Source organism: Triturus cristatus, chromosome 10 (genome assembly GCF_964204655.1).
Source record: "Triturus cristatus chromosome 10, aTriCri1.1, whole genome shotgun sequence".
NCBI lineage: Eukaryota > Metazoa > Chordata > Amphibia > Caudata > Salamandridae > Triturus > Triturus cristatus.
In genome coordinates, this window is record NC_140593.1 from 64,075,842 (window position 1) to 64,094,767 (window position 18,926).

At 51.4% G+C, this 18,926-nt stretch overlaps 1 protein-coding gene across 2 annotated transcripts in view; it reads right to left on the minus strand.

Annotated features, from left to right (window-relative positions):
• The window catches only part of HACL1 (2-hydroxyacyl-CoA lyase 1), a 172,190-nt gene that overhangs the window by 22,563 nt on the left and 130,701 nt on the right, over window positions 1–18,926 (minus strand). For both annotated transcript variants that reach the window (XM_085630421.1, XM_085630420.1), the window contains exon 16: window positions 2,721–2,907. In XM_085630421.1, coding sequence (XP_085486547.1) covers window positions 2,721–2,907 — 187 coding nt within the window. The remainder of the gene's footprint in view (window positions 1–2,720; window positions 2,908–18,926) is intronic.

The window sequence follows — 18,926 nt, forward strand, 5'->3', positions numbered from 1 at the left end:
GTAGCTCAGGCCCCGGGACATTAGGAGGAAAAGGCCTCAATCCCCACCATTGGGCTAATAGCCCCTGTATGCACCAAGGCTCTCTGAAAGTGGTTCTAACAGTCACTGTCACATAGGCGGAGCTTATAGTTCAGACTTTGAAGTAAGCAGGTTTGATTAAGCAAGTCTCAAGCTTCCACTGCCATTTGCATGGGTTTCCAGTATTATCTTTTATTGCAGTCGAAAGCTATGGCCATTGAGTAACAATTTGGCCACACCCTAGGAAGGACCGTCCTCGAATAAGGGTCTCCTCTATTGAGCTATGCTTGCGTGGCACTCATGGTTGTGCAGTGCCATTTCTCTTTTCATTCAACAAGTGCATCTCTCACGTACTTGTTAAACAACATTTGCCTATCATAAGCTAGACCTCAACTGGTCTGTTCTTCAAATTTAAGGCGTAATCATTGAAAGGGAAAAATGCCACCTCAGGACTAATCCTGTGGCGACTTAACAACCTTGAATACTTATTGCATCGAATTCTGCTTTGAGATATGCAAGCCTTGTACCAGCTTTAACGACTTGCTTCAAAGTAAGAACCTTGTCATTTCTCTGTTTCATGGCAATCACCTCCAAGACTCTGAGCCTTGGAATTGACTGCCAATAACCAGAGTTTGTTGACATCCCTTATAGGTACAAACTATTTATGAGTAAGATAAATTCTAGAACGTGGTGTCGAGCCATGGGAGAAAGATTATATGGGGCTTGTAGGGAACTGTAAGTTTATAGTGACTTATTGAGACTTCTAAGTGCTAGTGCCCTGAAGGATTCCTAAGAGTTATCTGTCAAAAGCATTCCCATCCTTTGAACTCTACAACCTATTCTCTTCCAGAACCCTTTGACTGAAGACGCACAAGGTCTTGGAGCCCAGCAACAATGACACTTTCTCCGACTGCATGGTATGAATCTGTCCCTAGTTATTAGTTTTCAAGAACCTGGGAAGATAGTTTGTTTGCCAAAGAAATAAGCTTGCAGTTTGTGTGTCCAGAACCATGCCCAGGTATTGGGTCAATTGTACTAGATTCACTGTAAATTTGACCACAGTCCCAGGGTTTTTAGGATCACCACCCTGGGCCTCAAGATCTTGTAGGCGTTACGGTGAAGCAAAGCCCTGATCAACCAAGATAAGCATCAGTGGAAGTTACTGTCATTCGTCATCACTCTTGGAGCTGGCCCTGGGGTGTCACTTGAGAGTGAATTGAAGGACCCTTAATTTCTAGTCTGATCGTACTTTGAAGCAAAAAATAAAATCCTGTTTTTCTTGATTAATTGAACAAGAAAGTCTGCTCTGTGACAACCATCCAGACCCCCTTCTGAAGCGTGTGGTGCATTCAATGGAACACCTGCAATGTCACATTTTTTACTTCATGTGTTTTGGCTGCCTAGGGCTCCAGGATTGGTCAAAAATTATTTTTTCAAAGCCTTCTCCACAAGGAAGTAGCAAGCCTGTATAGATTCCTTTCGCTTTCTAGTTTTCAGTTATACTGACTTTCTGTTGCATACTTGTGAAAACGAAGCTGGATCCCATGCATAAGGCCAAGCAGCAGGAACTCAAACTGTAGACCTTTCAACCATTGAACACTTATTCCAGTAACCATGTCTAACACTCATTTGTCTAAAGGTATCTTTTCCAAGGCGGAAGATGTGGTGTTATGTTTTTACTCACAGGAGTACTAGATGCAGCAAAGAGTCTAGGGAGTCATTGTCAGGTGTGTCTGGACGCCTTTCTCAGTGCTGCTGAGGGATGCGACATCAACTCCCTGGTGGTTCCGCTTTCTCTACTGGAAGTATTTTTTATTCTGCTGCTGCTGCTGCGTTTGCTGGTTCTGTTGTCTCGTGCAGTACGGTATAAAAGGCTGAAGGGACAGCAAATCCCAGCGACTGCCGTCAGCCATTGTTCTTGGCTTAGGAGGCTACAAGGCTGCTTACCTCCAAGCCTAGCCTAGAACATACACACATGCTGCCTTTTGCATCCAGCTTGCGATCAGCAGATTTAGAAGACAATGTACGAAACTCCTTGACTTTCCTTAGAGGTTTTCTCTCCTTTTTAAGAGGATTTTATCTTACTAACTGCTTTTTCATGATTATAGTCAAGGTCTTTGGCTACTTAGAGTCTTAAAGTATTTTCCAATATTTACTGTCATGTTCAGTAAGATTTCACATCTTTTTGGCTGCAGGATGATCACCTGGCCCTTTCTGTGGAAGGAAAAGGCTGCCAGGGATCCATGTAGAGGGTGTGTGTTTGGTCGCCTCTGGTCACATTGTTAAGGAGAGTGACTTGTGGTTGAACAAACCTAAAAGAACATGGAAGGACCATGAAGCCTGTTCTCCTGGAGGGAAGCTGCAGGACCCGAGAAGCAATGAGGCTCAAAAGGAGAGATAAACAAGCCGTGGCAGGGGCTGTGACTTTGCCCTTAACCCCCAAGGACTCACACAGAGGGACATCCAGCAAAGCACAACCATCCACAGCAATCCCAGTTGACGATGGTCACACATACAAAAGGTTTTTGGATGGTATAAATAGGCTCTTGTATTACTGACAGTGGGACTGTGTAAAATTCCAAAGCCCTTCTATCACCCTACCTATTTTAAATGCTCAAAAGAAGTGAAGGGCTTTTAACAAAAAAACCTTCTAAATCATTAAATGATATCAAACAGGTTCTGCGCAGAGTTTGCGCACTTACCTGCTGCTTGCGGTCAGACTGCGGATCAATCATCACGTTGATAAGCGTTGGCACTTTCTCCTCTGCCAAACCGGCCTTTAGTGCCACTCTTAGCTCCTCCGGGGTCTGTACAAAGTGCCCCTTACCACCAAACGCAGCCATCACCTGCTCGTAGTGCGCATTGGGTGTCAGACAGACTGGTGGGGCCCTGGAAGGGAACGAAAGAGAAGTTTTCTACATAGGGAAAGAGTTCCTATTGCAGGTGGGTGTAGGGAGTGTGAACACAGACCTCAAGTATAGCAACAAGCATTATTCAAAATACTAGGGTTTTCATCATTTCAGCGCCTTTGCTGAGAAGACAATTGTTAAACTGCTAGGGAAGCCACAGTTTGCCTCAGCAGGTTTTGTTTCCCCTCAGCGAACACGACAATTGTGTGTTCACTGATGGCTTCCCTTGAAAATGTATTGAGACATCAAAGGGTGGCTCTGAAGTCAGGATTGAGAACCTAAAGTGTATCCCTCCTTTTGAGAAGGACTACCTGCCTCTCACTGGGCTGAGAGGCACTGGCTGTGGAGGAAGCCTTCAGTGGCCACTCACCTTCAGAGGGATGTATGCCTCCTGGACTCACCTGCCAACAGGCCTACCCAATCCCCCAATCTGGGTCCTTTGCTCTATCCATGTGAGACCTGTGTGGAGAGTGCTTGTTTTCTCTACATGTATGTGGTAGGGTGAGTGTGGGGTGCTTGTGTGCCTGTGCTGTGTTCACTGCATAGGGACAATTATAATTATTGAATTTCTATGTGTGGAAAATAGAAAACGGGAGGTGAGCCTGCTCAGGTTCTTAGTTGGTTGAGGGAAGGCCCTGGAAAGTTCCGCCGCCTCCCCGGTGAAGTCAGGCCCCAGCAGATAGACGGGAAGGGTGACCACCCTCTGAGAGCATCTCCTACAACTTCCTGCTCCATGTTCTACATAGATGCTACAGAAGACTGTTTTGTTTAGTGAATGGCTAGAAAGGCCTCTCCCCTCTTTCTTTGTCCTTTCTCATTTCACTGATTAAAGACTGCGGCTGGAACAGCCAGTGTGGAAAAAAACCACCAACATGGCAAAAAACAGATCTAACACCTACACAGAAAGGGGCTCTTGCAATTAATCTTTGAACATGCTAGCCAGGGATAGGTACAAAGTGGGAGGAAATGCCCTTTTTACCGTATCACCCCCAATGTTTGCGATATTTAGCGCTGGTTTACTGACTCTGAACACGGAGGCTCTGATGTCCAATGCTCAGTGCCTAGCGTGGATGCGCTGGCCCTTAAAGTATATGCGCAATTGGCAAGTACGTGACTGGCTTATTTAACTTGCCTATGGGTACCTAGAATATGGTAACTCGTGTAGTCAGGGCCTGTAAGTTAAATGTTACTAGTGGACTGTAGCGCACATTGTGTCACCACTAAAGTGACAGTGGAGTGTAGGTCGTCAGGCCTGACCTTTCAGCCAGAGAGTGCAGTTTTAAATCTGAAAATCCGACATGGCAAAATAAACCTTTTGTCAACCCTAAACCCACCTTTTTAATACTTACAAGTCACTCCTAAGGTAGGCCCTACCTGCTCACAGGTCAAAGTGCATGGTATTTAAAAAGTAGAATGTGCGTAAGTTTTACACGTCCCGACAGTTGTTTTTCCCGGTGGCAAGGCTGACTCTCCCCTGGAAGAGCGCTGGGCTGCATTAGAACACTTTAGTCTATACCTGCAGTTTGGGAACAGCTAAAACCAGGATTCAAGGGCTCAAATTAATAGTAATTTACGATCGAAACTGATGGTAAAGTTGGAATTAAAGTGATTTTGAAAATGTCACTTTAAAAAAGTTAAAGAAACAAATGATGGATGGAATTTTGAACAATGCCGGCATTCACCCCCAGTCACAAAGATATGGGTTTAATCCATTGTTCTTTTGCTCACTTTGCCACCCCAATTTGGACCCAGCCATATGCAAATCAGTCATGACCCTGTTCCTCATGGGAACAGTCTAGCCCGAACTTGCAGACCAGGTCCTCCCTGGAACGGAAACAAGCATCCTGAGAATGGTTTTGGGGCATCACCCCACACCAGCCAGGCTAGCTTGAGTCCAGCGACGCAGTGAGTACGGGACCCACGTCTGGACATACCCATCCCACTTAGGGTGGAAAGTACTACGCAAACAAATGATGGACGGAATGCTGAAAATGCACTCCCAGTCACAAAGATCTGGGTTTGATCCATTGTTCTTTTGCTTCTAGTTCTCGGTTAGGGTGCAGACCTAGGATGTGGGGAACAGAGATGGTACATGAGCTCTTTGAGTTTATCAGTGGAATTGTGCAAAGTCTTAAGAGGGTTGTAGGTTGTACCACTGAATCATAATCATGTGCAGAACCAAGAGGAATCCAAGGCTCGATTCGACAAGGAAGAGCACAGAAGCTGGAATTATTCTTCTAGTCACTGGGATGGAGGGGGGGGGGGGGAGCCAATCTAAGCGACCCATCACATGCTGCAAAGACTGAGGGCAAACCAGCATACTATGGTTTCAACTTTGTGTCGTCAAATCGCAATGGCAGGCTGTAGATCCGGGCATGCTGGTCAATGGTGTCGAATGCACTGGAGCGACTGAATGGTGCCAGAAGGCGGGGGCAGCTGCTGTCTTAGATCCCTGACCTCAGTCGTGTTTGTCCATGACCTCAGAAGCAATTGTTTTGATGCTTCAGCGTGGTGCAAAGGCAGAGTAGGAGTTGTTTATGATGGAGCGGATATTAACTTGGTCTTGCAGGTGGATGGAGGTTTGCTTTCTTGGTCTCCCTATAGGACAGTAGTATGGTCCACCAGGTCATCAGAGCCCAGGGATGCTTTTTCAAGAGCAGCAGGAGTTGTCCACCTTTTGCTGCTTTGGAAGATGCATGGAGTATAGTGAAGTGTGGTGTGGGTGCCTCTCAAGAAACAGATATCATAAATGTTGTCCAATGGGCCCATAAAGCAGTGTTAGTCAAGGACACTCGCAAGATTTGATGACATGAGTATTATGAATGTCTGCTTGGTTTTTCATCTTTTGCTGCTTGGCTACACATGCTGTTATCAGCTAAACATGAAAGAAGATCAGAGAAGTAACCGTAATTCTAACTAAAAGCGTGAAGGGAAGGTGCCCAGTGGAATATGATAAAAAGCTGATGGGAAAGAAACTGATCACGGCCCTTTGCACTGGGTTACTCAGACTTCAACAGAAAGGGGGCATGGCTTCAAGTATATGACCACTTTCTTGTAAGATGCTGTCCCTTCATAGACAGCCAATTTGAATTTTCACTCGGGGATGTTTTTTTCGAAGTGCGTTGAAACCAGAATGCAGTTTTCTCAAGGTATTCATTATAGTGGCACCAAAGTCGTAGTATTGGTTTCAGGATCTTCGGTTTCAAACAGAATCATCCTTGCATTTGCAGTACTCTCCACTCTCTCTCATCATTGGTGCCTATGGCCTATAAGAAGCACCGTTCTTGCTTTTAGAGGTAAACCCTCAAGTGTGAAAATCAAGCAAAATGGCACTTTTAAACATCTCTCAATACTAACTTAGCTCATGTCTAAGCTGTTCCAGTTTGGGTGGGAAAGGGAAGGGAGATGTAGCCCGGTCATTTTCCAGGGATCGGACAGGTGCGGGAACAAGAATGCGATCCCAGATCACAACACAGTCATCGCCTTACTGATTTTAGCAAATCTCAGTCCAAGTAGAGCCCGGTGATGTAATCCAAATGAGGTCCAACGGTAGCAATGAAGTAAGTTGTAAGTAAGATGTTTATTAAGCTTAGTTACAGGCTGGTAAGTAGGATAATAGGTTCAGTAGTTCAGCCCCACCAGGAGCAGCATCCTTGCTGCTCAGCCCCCACACGCCAGCTGTCTGTCTCTCCACTCCACCAGGCACTGCAGCATTCCACTACCTAGTCAGGCATTCTAACATTCCACACATCCCTTTCATACTGGCTGAGCAGCAGGGAACAGGTAGCTAAGGGAAAGGATGCAAAGCAACAATACACGTTACAACACCCGGCTTGGGAGGTTTCCCAATGATCCAGTATTGTGGAAGGCAGGTAGGGCACAGGGCAGAGCCAATCACACTCCACTACATTGCCGGATGAGAGCCCCAGCTGACCTTTCCGTGTCATTCAGCCAGTCTGGCGACTAAGGGAGAGCACCAGTGCTACACTCCTGTTGCTTCAGGATCAAACCACGTTAATCAAGTCCGATTTTCTTACTTCCATACAACAAATAGACACCTCAGTGTGATATATGATATTTCTGCTTTTGGAAACTAGATGGTGATGCATTGGCTGTGTGGATCAGGCTGGATCTATGAGGACTTCAGGGCCAGTTTCAGCAGGTTGATATACCTTGTCCAAGTTCTTGTGTCCAGAGGCTCTGCAAATCCAATTGAGGACCATATCCCACCATTCAAGAGTCTGTCATGATGGTTTAGGAGGACAGTGCTGATGAAACGTGGCTTTGTCCCAAGAGTCTTTGAATAATGCCACCACAGACTCTATGGTGCACCACTTATGTCAGGGTTAATTTATCCTCCCATGTCCTTCACCAACTAGTTCTATTGGTCTTCGGAACACAGATGCAGGATTAAATGGACAAATAAAATATTTCCAGAATGAAACACTGGAAACCTCTAGCCCGCATGAGAAGCAAAGTGAAACGGACTCCTGTGAACGACTACTTGGGCACGGCACTTACTTTTATACGAACAAAGCACAGATTCACACGCTACATATTACAGGGTTCTTTGAACTGGCCTTCATATGAGGCATTTTGAACACCTTGCACTCACAGATTAGGAGAGGTCACGCGGCACAGACTGACAAGTATGAACACAAAGTCACAATGCTCAATGTGGCTGGTGACCACACCTACTTCAAGGTCTCCTTAGTGTAGTTATGTTCACACATTAGGAGCCCTTATACGCATTAGATACTCACATCAAGACATGTTGGAAGGGTTAGAGTATGGTAAACAACACTCGCAGATAATAAACTATCACCAGTCTTACTTATCCTACAAAACGAGGCTTTCAGATCAACCGTGTGTCTTGTAAACAGGTAAATATACCTTGTTTGTACTGGTGCCAGGGGAATTTCAAGATATTGTTGTGAAGCTGCAGTAATAACGAAAACATGCAGCGTGAGGCTGTCCTGTGCCATTGATGCATCGCTAAATCTGCAAGTTCAAAAGTCATGGAAAATGTCTATAATCTGCCAAATTACAGCTCCATTTGCTGCAAGACGCAGACTTGGTCTCTAATTCAGTTGAACCCAGGCTGCTTTTTAGAGTGGAGTAAGTGCTGCCCCTTTGACACGCCAATTTTAGCGCTGAACGTAATACTGAACAAGCATTGGCAATGCCAATAGGTCTTGCATTTGCGAGAGTTAGAGCGCTTGGCATTGTAAATGAGAATGTCTTTTACCTATGTGTTATAGAGTGGAGTAGATGTATTTGGTGTGGAGTGTAATTATGTGGGTTGGATTGGAATGGTTAGTTCGGGAATTGTGTGCTGTGGAGTGTAATTATGTAGCATGGTGTGCAGTGGTATCATGTGGATGGTAATTATGTGGTTTTTAGCGTACTGGAATTATTTTGAGTGATATTGTGTGTTATGGAGTGTGATTATATGGTATGGCAGTTTGTGCTGTGTAGTGGTATGTTGTGGAGTTTAATTACGTGGTGTGCTGAATTTTGTGGTATGATGTGGTATTCTGTGGTGGGGATTGAATGTACGTGGTGTGTAAATGTGTTGTTGAGTTTAATGATGTGGTGTGTTGACAGATTATGTGGTGTGGAATAGTAATGTGTGGTGCGGAATTGTGAACACCCAAATGCAGCATTAAGCAAATGAAAAAGAGGACCAGTCAACCTTTGCAAAAAGCCACACGGTGCGCAGTAAAACAAGTCGCCATATGTGTTTCTAACTTTTGGTCTGTTTGAGTGTTGGAAGGCGGACCCCGAGGAGTCGGTGAGACCACCAAGGGGGGGGCCCTCACTTGCACGAAGTAGCCGAGCGCCGTCGAGAAGCCTCCTGAGAGATCCTTCTCCTATCACGTACTAGCACAGTAACACCACCACACAGGACTCAAGGAGGTTGTCTCAAGACGAGCAATTCTTTATCAGCATTTAAAGGTTTACGAGATCAATATTTACACGACAGGGATCGAGGGATCCACCAAAAGTCTCAGTGTCTCTTTGGAAGGGTAGGGGTAGCGGGACAGTCTTTGGCAGGAGCTCGGTACGAGGGTACCTGGGGCCCAGTTCTTATCCTCAAGCTGGAGGACCTCCGGATCTCGGAGGGGTCGAGCCGCGACGGCGTCAGCAGGGCTCTGGCGTTCAGTTCGTGGGGAGCCGCGATCAGGTCAGCAGGGCTCTCAAGATGGTTTCTGCTCAGCTCAAGCCGCGACGTCGTCAGCAGGGCTCCGAGGGAGGTTTCAGCTAGGTTGTGCCGCGACAGCGTCAGCAGGGCCCCGATGTTCCGGGGGGCTTCAAGGTGTTCACAAGAAGGAGCCGCGACGCAGTCTGCAGGGCTCGTGATAGTTCAAGCAAGAGTTCTTCTCCGTAGGGTCGGCCGCGATTCAATCAGCAGGGCTCTCGACTCCTGGATACAACTGCCGATCTGTGGCGGGGTCGCCCCAGATATAGGTCTGGAGCCCTTTGATGTCCGGACCCTGGCGCCCGGGGGGGGCGGAGAGGCCGGGTGGAGGTGGCCAGACGCCCAGCAGGAGAGGCGCCCGGCCCAAGAGAGTTGCAGGGCGATCACACCTAGGGATGGGAGGACAGTCGGGGGTCTCATCGATACTGTCCTCCGCCGGGGGCGGTGAATGGTTTATGTGGCACCCCCTGGCCAGTTCTTGGTGCCTCGATGTCGGGGCTTCGCCGGGGCCGAGGCCGGGTTGAGCGGGGTCGCGCCAGCTGGCGCACAGAGTCACGTGGATGCCAACAAGATGGCGGAGCCCCGAGGGGTATGCGACCTCGTGCGGCTCGGAATGAGGGGTCTCGGTGCAGTTCGGAAGGGTGGCCCGTGAAGGGCGGGGAACGGGCACAATCCACGGGGGTACGGACCACGCCACGAGGCCGGGTCCAACAGGCGTCCCCCCCAGCCGAAGGCATGGAGAGTCACCCATCTCCTTGGGGATTCTCCTCGTCAAGGCGGAAGAAGCGGGACAGGCCGTCGGCGTTGGCGTGGTCATTGCCGGGCCGGTGTTCTACATCAAAGTCCATCCCTTGCAGCGAGATGGACCACCGCAGCAGCTTGGGGTTCTCGCCCCGCATTTGCATTAACCACCGCAGGGGCCGGTGGTCGGTCTGGACCCGGAAGTGGGTACCGAAGAGATAAGAAGCTCCGGCCCTAAGGGCCCACACTACAGCGAAGGCTTCACGCTCGATGGTGCTCCATCGCTGCTCCCGGGGCAGTAGCCGTCGGCTGATGAAGGCCACTGGTCGGTCGAGCCCCTTTTCATCGGCCTGGGACAGGACGGCCCCGATCCCATACTCGGAGGCGTCCGTCTGCACCACAAACTCCTTACTGTAGTCGGGGCCTGCAGCACAGGGGCAGTACACATCGCTGTCTTGAGGGTTTCGAAGGCTGCTTGGCAGCGGGGTGTCCAGTGCACCTTCTTGGGCTGCTTCTTGGACGTGAGCTCTGTGAGGGGGCCAACAAGGCTCCCATAGTCCCGGATGACCCGCCGGTAGTAACCGGTGAGGCCCAGGAAGGCCCGGACAGCTGTCTGGGTAGTAGGGGGTTCCCAGGCCTGGATGGCATCGATTTTTGGCTGGAGAGGGGCCACCTGCCCGCTTCCCACTTGATGGCCCAGGTAGGTCACGGATCCGTGGCCGATCTGGCATTTGCTGGCCTTGATCGTGAGCCCGGCCCGCTGGAGGGCGGCCAGGACGGCTTTGAGGTGAAGGAGGTGCTCCGCCCAGTGGTTGCTGTACACAGCAATGTCATCTAAGTAGGCCGCGCTGAAGGCCTCGAGCCCGGCCAAAACCTTGTTTACAAGTCTTTGGAAAGTGGCCGGGGCGTTCTTCATTCCGAAGGGCATCACCCGAAAGTGGTAATGCCCATCCGGGGTAGAAAAGGCGGATCTTTCTTGGGCGCCGGGGGTGAGCTGGATCTGCCAGTACCCGGCGGTGAGGTCCAGCGTGCTCAGGTAGCGGGCGGCCCCTAAGCAGTCGATGAGTTCGTCGGCCCGGGGTATAGGATGGGCGTCCGTCTTGGTCACCGCATTCAGGGCTCGGTAGTCTACGCAGAATCGTAACTCCGGGGAGTGGCCGGGGGCTGCGGCCTTTGGTACCAGGACGACAGGGCTGGCCCACGGGCTGTCTGAGGGTTCGATGACCCCCAGGGCCAGCATCTTTGCTACCTCGGCCTGGATGCATGCCCGCACTCGGTCGGGTACCCTGTAGGCTCGGTGTCGCACGGGGGGGCTATCCCCGGTGTCGACGTCGTGGACGCACCAGTGGGTCACCCCCGGGGTGAGGGAGAAGAGGGCTGCGTAGTCCTGCAGCAGTTGTTGACAGTCGTCACGCTGTTCCGGGGTCAGGGAAGAGGCGAGTTGGACACCGTTGATGGATCCGTCATGGACGTTGGACTGCAAGAGGTCGGGCAGGGGCTCGGAGTCGTCCTCGCCCCCCTCGTCGGTCGCCAGTAGCAGGCTCAGTTCGGTCCGGGCAAAGTGGGGTTTGAGCCTGTTAGCATGTAGAACCCGGAGGGGGTTCCGGGGGGACTCCAGGTCGACTAGGTAGGTGACGGGGCTTTTCTTCTCCACTACCTTGAAGGGCCCGGTCCACTTGTCCTGGAGGGCGCCGGGTTCAACCGGGGCCATGACCCACACTCTCTGGCCTGGCTCGAATTCGATGGTAGAGGAGTTCCGATCGTACCACCGCTTCATGTCCTCCTGGCTGGCCTCGAGGTTGGCTTCGGCCATGGCTCGGAACTTGCGGGTCTGGTTTCGGAGGGTCAGGAGGTATCGGTAGACGTCAGGAGGGGCGCCTTGGAGCTTCGTCTCCCAGCCCTCCTTGACCAGGCTGAGCGGTCCGCGGACCGGATGTCCGTACAATAGTTCAAACGGGCTGAACCCCAGGGACTTCTGCGGGACCTCCCGATAGGCAAACAGGAGGCACGGCAGCAGGACATCCCATCTCCGCCTGAGGGGCTCTTCCAGGCCCTGGATCATTCCCTTTAAGGTTCTGTTGAACCGCTCAACCAGTCCGTTCCCCTGAGGGTGATAGGGGGTTGTGAATTTGTACGTGACCCCGCATTGCTGCCACAGGGACCGCATGTATTTGGAAATAAAGTTCGTGCCCCTGTCGCTCACCACTTCGCGGGGAAATCCCACTCGGTAGAAGATCCCCATCAAGGCCCGGCCTACCACGGGGGCCGTTATAGTTCTTAGCAGGACCGCCTCCGGGTACCTGGTGGCGTGGTCCACGAGGACCAGGATGAAGCGGTGGCCCAGGGCGGTCTGGGGGTCCAGGGGCCCCACGATATCGATTCCGACCCGTTCGAACGGGGTGCTGACGGCTGGAAAGGGCTGGAGGGGGGCCTTGACCCGACCCCCCGTCTTCCCGCTGGCTTGGCAGGTCTGGCAGGACCGGCAGTGGTTGTCCACGTCTCTCCGCATCCGGGGCCAGTAGAAGTGGGTCACCAGACGGCTGTAAGTTTTGTCTTGCCCCAAGTGTCCGGCGAGGGGCACGTCATGTGCCAGGTTGAGCAGGAACTCCCGGAAGCGGAGGGGGACCACCAACACGCGGCTGGCCCCGAGTTCTGCCACTTTTTGCTCACTGTACAACAGGCCCTCGGCCCAGTAGACCCAGTGGGTGCCGGTCTGGTCCCCGTTGGTTTGTGCGGACGCTTGTTGTCGGACCCCTTCGAGAGAGGGACAGGACTGCTGCTCTTGCTGGAACTGCTCCCGGGTGGGGCCCCCTTCGTGTCGCCATTGTGCCAGTTCTGGTAGGGCGCACGGGGAAGCAATCTCCTCGGGGGAGGATTCACTAGGTCCAGGGTCGGTGTCCGCCTCCCCTTCGCCGCCGGCGGGGGGTGGTGCGAGCCCCTCGGGCTGGGCGGCACCGGGGGCCGAGGACGAGCGGGGGGCCCGGGCGGTCATGGACCGGGTGCTGGCGCAGGCCCATTCGGATAGTCCCAGCATTCGGAGGTGCTCTCGTCGCTCTACTTGAGCCCAGGGGGAACTCTCCAAGTCGTTCCCCAGGAGGCAGTCTACGGGTGCGTCATCGCGGACCGTCACCTTTAGCAGGCCGGTCACCCCTCCCCACTCGAAGGGGACCAGGGCCATCTGGCACAGGCTTTCGCTGTTGTCGGCCGTCCGGACGGGGCACAGCACATTGGGTAGGATCTGTTCGGTGGTCACCAGGTGGCAGCGGACAGCGGTGACACTGGCGCCGGTGTCACGAAGGGCTTCGGCCCGTTGTCCATTGACGGTGACCTGCTGCCTGTACTTCTGGGTGTTGCTTGGAATGGGGGTGCGGGGCACCATTTCTCGGCTACCCAGGCAGACCAGGGACATGGCTGCCGGCTCCCATTCGGTGGTCCCTCGGTCGAGGGTTTCTTCTTCCTCTTCTCCCTCTCCCAGGGCGGCGGCCGCCAGCTGTCGGGGCGGGGGCCCGCCGGCCCCGCTTCTTCGGTTCAGGGGGCAGACCGGGTCGCTGGCATAGTGTCCGGTTTGTTGGCAGCCGTAGCATGTTACTGGTGGCCGTGGTCCGGGTCTGGCCGGGGTCGCCCCCCTTCGGGCTAGGCTCGGGGAGAGTTGTTGCTGAGGTGGCCCTCGAGGGGGGCTCCTGGGGGCCCCGGCAGGGGGGTCCCGGTTCCTGTTCGGCCCTCCCCCTCCACCGCGTTGGCGGGGGGGTCCGGTGGGGTTCTTCTGGTACTCCCCCATTGAGTTCCGGGGGACCCGGGAGTTGACCCATCGATCGGCCTCGACGGCGAGTTTGTGGGTCGGACATCTTGCTGTCGAGGAGGTGTTGCCTCAGTTCCACGAAACAATTGTTGGAGAGATGCTCCCACACGATGAGGTCGGCCAGCTGCCCGTAGGTGGTGACTTTGCTACCCTTGATCCATCCTTCTAGGGCCCGGCTGAAAAAGTCCACATATTCCACCCAGGTGGTGCCCGGGATCTTTTTGCAGTCTCTGAACCGCTGGCGGTACATTTCTGCAGTTAGCCCGTAGCGGGTGAGCAGAGCCTCCTTCATGTGATCGTAGGAGGTCATCACCTCCTCCGGCAGCTGGAGCAGTGTGTCTCGACCCTCACTCAGGAACCGCCCCCACAGGCCGGCGCCCCAGTCCTTTCGGGGCACCCGATGAGAGGTCATGGCCACCTCGTAGGCCTTGAACCATTGTTGGATGTCGTCATTCTTATAGTACTCCTTGACGACCTCTTTCGGGATATGTACCTTGGCCTCGGCAGGCGGTAGGGTGTCTCTAGTACTGGGGGTGTTGGTCCCCCCGTTCTTGGCCTTGATTTCGAGCTCTTTGAGGCTTCGCTCGTGCTCCAGGGTCATTTTCTTTTCCTCCAACTCTCGGTGCCGTCTCTTCTCTTCTATCTCCTCTTGAAGCCGTAGCTGCTCTAGGGCCAGTTTCTTTTCCGCCAGCTGGAGTTCGCCGTCCAGCCGCAGTCGTGCGAGCTCTAGTTCGTGGTTCCGGACCTTCTCCCGCTCTCGTATTTCTTCTTCGGAGAGGCCGGTTTCTAGGCTCTTTCTTCCTCCGGTTGCCGGAGTCAGTGCGGTTGATGTAGCCTCAGTCAGGGGCAAGGGACCTTCTTCTTGGGAGTGGCCTGCCTCGGCCTCCAGCCAGGTCCTCAGAGCTTTCTGCATCTCCTCTTTGGTACCTAGGCTGGTGGTTGCAATGCCTTTGTCCTTGCAGAACTGTTTTAATTCTTTGTGCGTATATTCCTCCAACCGTTCGGGCTGGAACTCCATGGTCGCGTTATTTTCCTGGCTGCTCATGATTACTGTTTGACTGGATGGGTAGCTAGTGGGTACTGGCTGGTACGTACTGCGTTCGGCTCGGATCCCGTCGCTGGCCACCAAATGTTGGAAGGCGGACCCCGAGGAGTCGGTGAGACCACCAGGGGGGGGCCCTCACTTGCACGAAGTAGCCGAGCGCAGTCGAGAAGCCTCCTGAGAGATCCTTCTCCTATCACGTACTAGCACAGTAACACCACCACACAGGACTCAAGGAGGTTGTCTCAAGACGAGCAATTCTTTATCAGCATTTAAAGGTTTACGAGATCAATATTTACACGACAGGGATCGAGGGATCCACCAAAAGTCTCAGTGTCTCTTTGGAAGGGTAGGGGTAGCGGGACAGTCTTTGGCAGGAGCTCGGTACGAGGGTACCTGGGGCCCAGTTCTTATCCTCAAGCTGGAGGACCTCCGGATCTCGGAGGGGTCGAGCCGCGACGGTGTCAGCAGGGCTCTGGCGTTCAGTTCGTGGGGAGCCGCGATCAGGTCAGCAGGGCTCTCAAGATGGTTTCTGCTCAGCTCGAGCCACGACGTCGTCAGCAGGGCTCCGAGGGAGGTTTCAGCGAGGTTGGGCCGCGACAGCGTCAGCAGGGCCCCGATGTTCCGGGGGGCTTCAAGGTGTTCACAAGAAGGAGCCGCGACGCAGTCTGCAGGGCTCGTGATAGTTCAAGCAAGAGTTCTTCTCCGTAGGGTCGGCCGCGATTCAATCAGCAGGGCTCTCGACTCCTGGATACAACTGCCGATCTGTGGCGGGGTCGCCCCAGATATAGGTCTGGAGCCCTTTGATGTCCGGACCCTGGCGCCCGGGGGGGGGTGGAGAGGCCGGGTGGAGGTGGCCAGACGCCCAGCAGGAGAGGCACCCGGCCCAAGAGAGTTGCAGGGCAATCACACCTAGGGATGGGAGGACAGTCGGGGGTCTCATCGATACTGTCCTCCGCCGGGGGCGGTGAATGGTTCATGTGGCACCCCCTGGCCAGTTCTTGGTGCCTCGATGTCGGGGCTTCGCCGGGGCCGAGGCCGGGTTGAGTGGGGTCGCGCCGGCTGGCGCACAGAGTCACGTGGATGTCAACAAGATGGCGGAGCCCCGAGGGGTATGCGACCTCGTGCAGCTCGGAATGAGGGGTCTCGGTGCAGTTCGGAAGGGTGGCCCGTGAAGGCCTGGGCGGGGAACGGGCACAATCCACGGGGGTACGGACCACGCCACGAGGCCGGGTCCAACATTGAGCTAGAACCAAATTATAATAGTGGCTATTGCCACAGTGGAACGTATTTTATTTACATGCACAAGAAGGAGAAAGAAAAGCATATCACTCCAGTCAGCACGACATATGCCAAGCTTTCTTTCCTAAAAGTCACCCACACTGTTATTAAAAAGCCACAAAAGGAGTTTGGAACCAGGGAGCGTTGGGATATGGCGGCAGAGAACAGAAGAACTGATAGAAACCAATAAATGAGAGACCTAGGAAAGAATACCTCACAGACGAATGCCGGCCGCCTAAAGCACATGCAAAAGATCGTATTTTGATTTCTTCAGCCCAAAATGGTTTTATTTAAAAGAGGTCTCCCGCCTAAAATCTCTACTCCAATGTACAAGTCTATGGGAAAAATCAATTCCCCCTATGTGTTTTTAATGTACAAAGAGCTTCCTGCGTCGCTAATAAGAGCGCAGCAGGGGAGAGCTGAAAATGGTGCTTCTGTACTGGAAACCCTACCGTTCTCATATCTGAGACGTACTCAATTTGATGCGGCAACAGTCCGGGTGTGGAGTTCATGAATACACAAAGGGAACATGCATCTTGGGCGTGCCTCAGGGGAATTAATGATAACTTACGGATCTGGTTTGAAAACTAGGTCTTAAACTATGATAGAAGACGACATACCAGAATTTGCCAATGTCCTAAACCTTGAACTGGATGCTGTGAATTCCACGGGTGCTATACAGTATCCGTGGTTCTTCGCTGTTCTTAGGAGGAAACATGCCCTCAATTCAATCTGTGTGCAGATTTTAATGCAGTCAAATATACTGAATGGCTAAATGAAGCTATAAAAACATCAGTATCTTTCAGAAAGATCTCAGGGAACCGGGGTACGCCGTCAGCTCCCTGGTTCTCGGAAACTCTACGTAAGGAAAAACAATTGTGCCATAGAACGGAAAGGCACTGGAGAGCCAATTATGACAAAACAGAAAAAGAGTTATATAAAACTATATTAAGCAACTACAAAAACCTACTAAAAAATGCTAAGAAGGATTACTTCACCCAACAAATTAAGAAAACTAAACACACCTCCAAACAGCTATTTAAATTAGTTAATAATTTTGCTTCACTGCCGAAGTCTGACATACATTCATTCTTTTCCAGTGGCCTGTCCTTCTAGGGCGATATGGTGTGTAAGCCCTCCCTGGTACTGTACTCTAACCCGTCAGTCTGTTTTAGTTATTGTTCGTTATTTTATTATGTAAATATTGTTATGAATAATAATTAAAATAGGCCGAGTTTTTAAAGACGTCCTGTTCTTAGACAAAAAGTAGGGCCTGAGTTCTGGGATCTCTACTGTGATGGAAAAAGTAGTAAACCTTTAAGAACAGTGGCTGTGTATGTAAATGTTATACGCGCGGTGCGCTCCGTGGGGCATTTGATAACATGAGGTAGCAATTAGAAAATAAAAAAGGAGCCCCCAAAGTAACATATAAAAACTTACAGCATAAGGAAACTTTAGCTGGCGGGTGCTCCTGAGCGGAAAACGGAAGTTATTTATCAGGAGAACCAACCAATGAAGAGCCAACAAAGAAGAGCGATGCTGGAGTGAACAAATGGCAAGCAGCAGGTGGGATTTCACTGCTTCTAATGATTACAGCAGGTCTTCCAGACAGCGCATGCACGCTGTAGACTCGACCTAAAAAACAAACTCTGCTGTAGACCTTTCATTTGAAGAAAGCACCATAGCTTGTTTCTAGATGTGGCAGTGCCATAGGCTCCATTGGAAAGAACTGTTTGGCGGAGACCCACTGGGAGCGCAGCAATATCAACATTTTGGTCACATATAGCACGTAGGCTGGGACTGCACTGCACCTCGTGTGCACATTCTAAACCATTTCAAAGAGGTTGGCGCCTGTGGGCCTTGTTTCGAGCATAGTTAAGAAGGCTGCGATTGGGGCGCTCCAAATAACAGCCTGCTAGGTTAAGGGTACTTCTCAATATGTGAAAAACAGAAGAACCAACACAAACAATAAGTCTCTGAGGGACAGCAGCAGGACTTTTAGGATGCTAATGTTGAATATCACCTAAGGGAGAATGAGGTCAGAACTCCTGTTTTAAGCAAAAGGAGTGTTTTCACTGCTCCTGCCCCATCCTATATTGAGTGCGCCTACATAACAAACGATGAACCAGGGATTGTTTTACAACATTTGAGGTGCTCTACAGAGACCCACAGTCCTGAGGAAGGCCCACTACCCTGTAGGAGCAACATAGTAGTGTGTTTTTAATCTTGTGGCAGGCAGACGCCACACACAATTGTAATATAGGTTGGACAGTTAAACAAAGGCAGAACATAATTGTTGACATAAGGGATATAACGTCACATTAGTGTAATACTTCATTTGAATCACAAGACAAAAGTGTGTCAAAAGCAATGCTTGCAGTGATAACAGCAAAAATCACAATATGTTGGTGCTGAATATCTATTTTTTGTGTTGCAATTTTTTTTTAATTCATGCCAGGGGATGCGGTGGGCCCACGTGTTATTGTTCTGTGAGACACTGCGTTAACACAACTTGCATTGCAAGTTATATGGTTTGTGTTGTATAATTAGGAGATGTTCTAAAGAAGGGATGGGCTGGCACTTGCACTTTACAAGATCAGTCCTCAAATATCAGCAAATGCTGTAGGGTGCAGGGGGACTGAAACGCACATTGTTACAAGGTGCATAGAGGCTCACGCCAACACGCCAGGTGTTATGAAGTGCAGCGCACTTGCGACCCTTGCTCTCGTTCTACCTGTAATACTATACCGTGCAGAGCCATTGTACCCACACATAACCGGAAAGTGCTGAGGATGGAAACAAAAGATGACGAGAAGGTCAATAAGGCGCACATGGACTTAAAACACACTAGGTGTTACAAGATGCACAAGTGAGATGCAGAGCTGAAACTGCGGTAACACTCACACTTTACCATGTTGCAGGGTGCACGGAAAT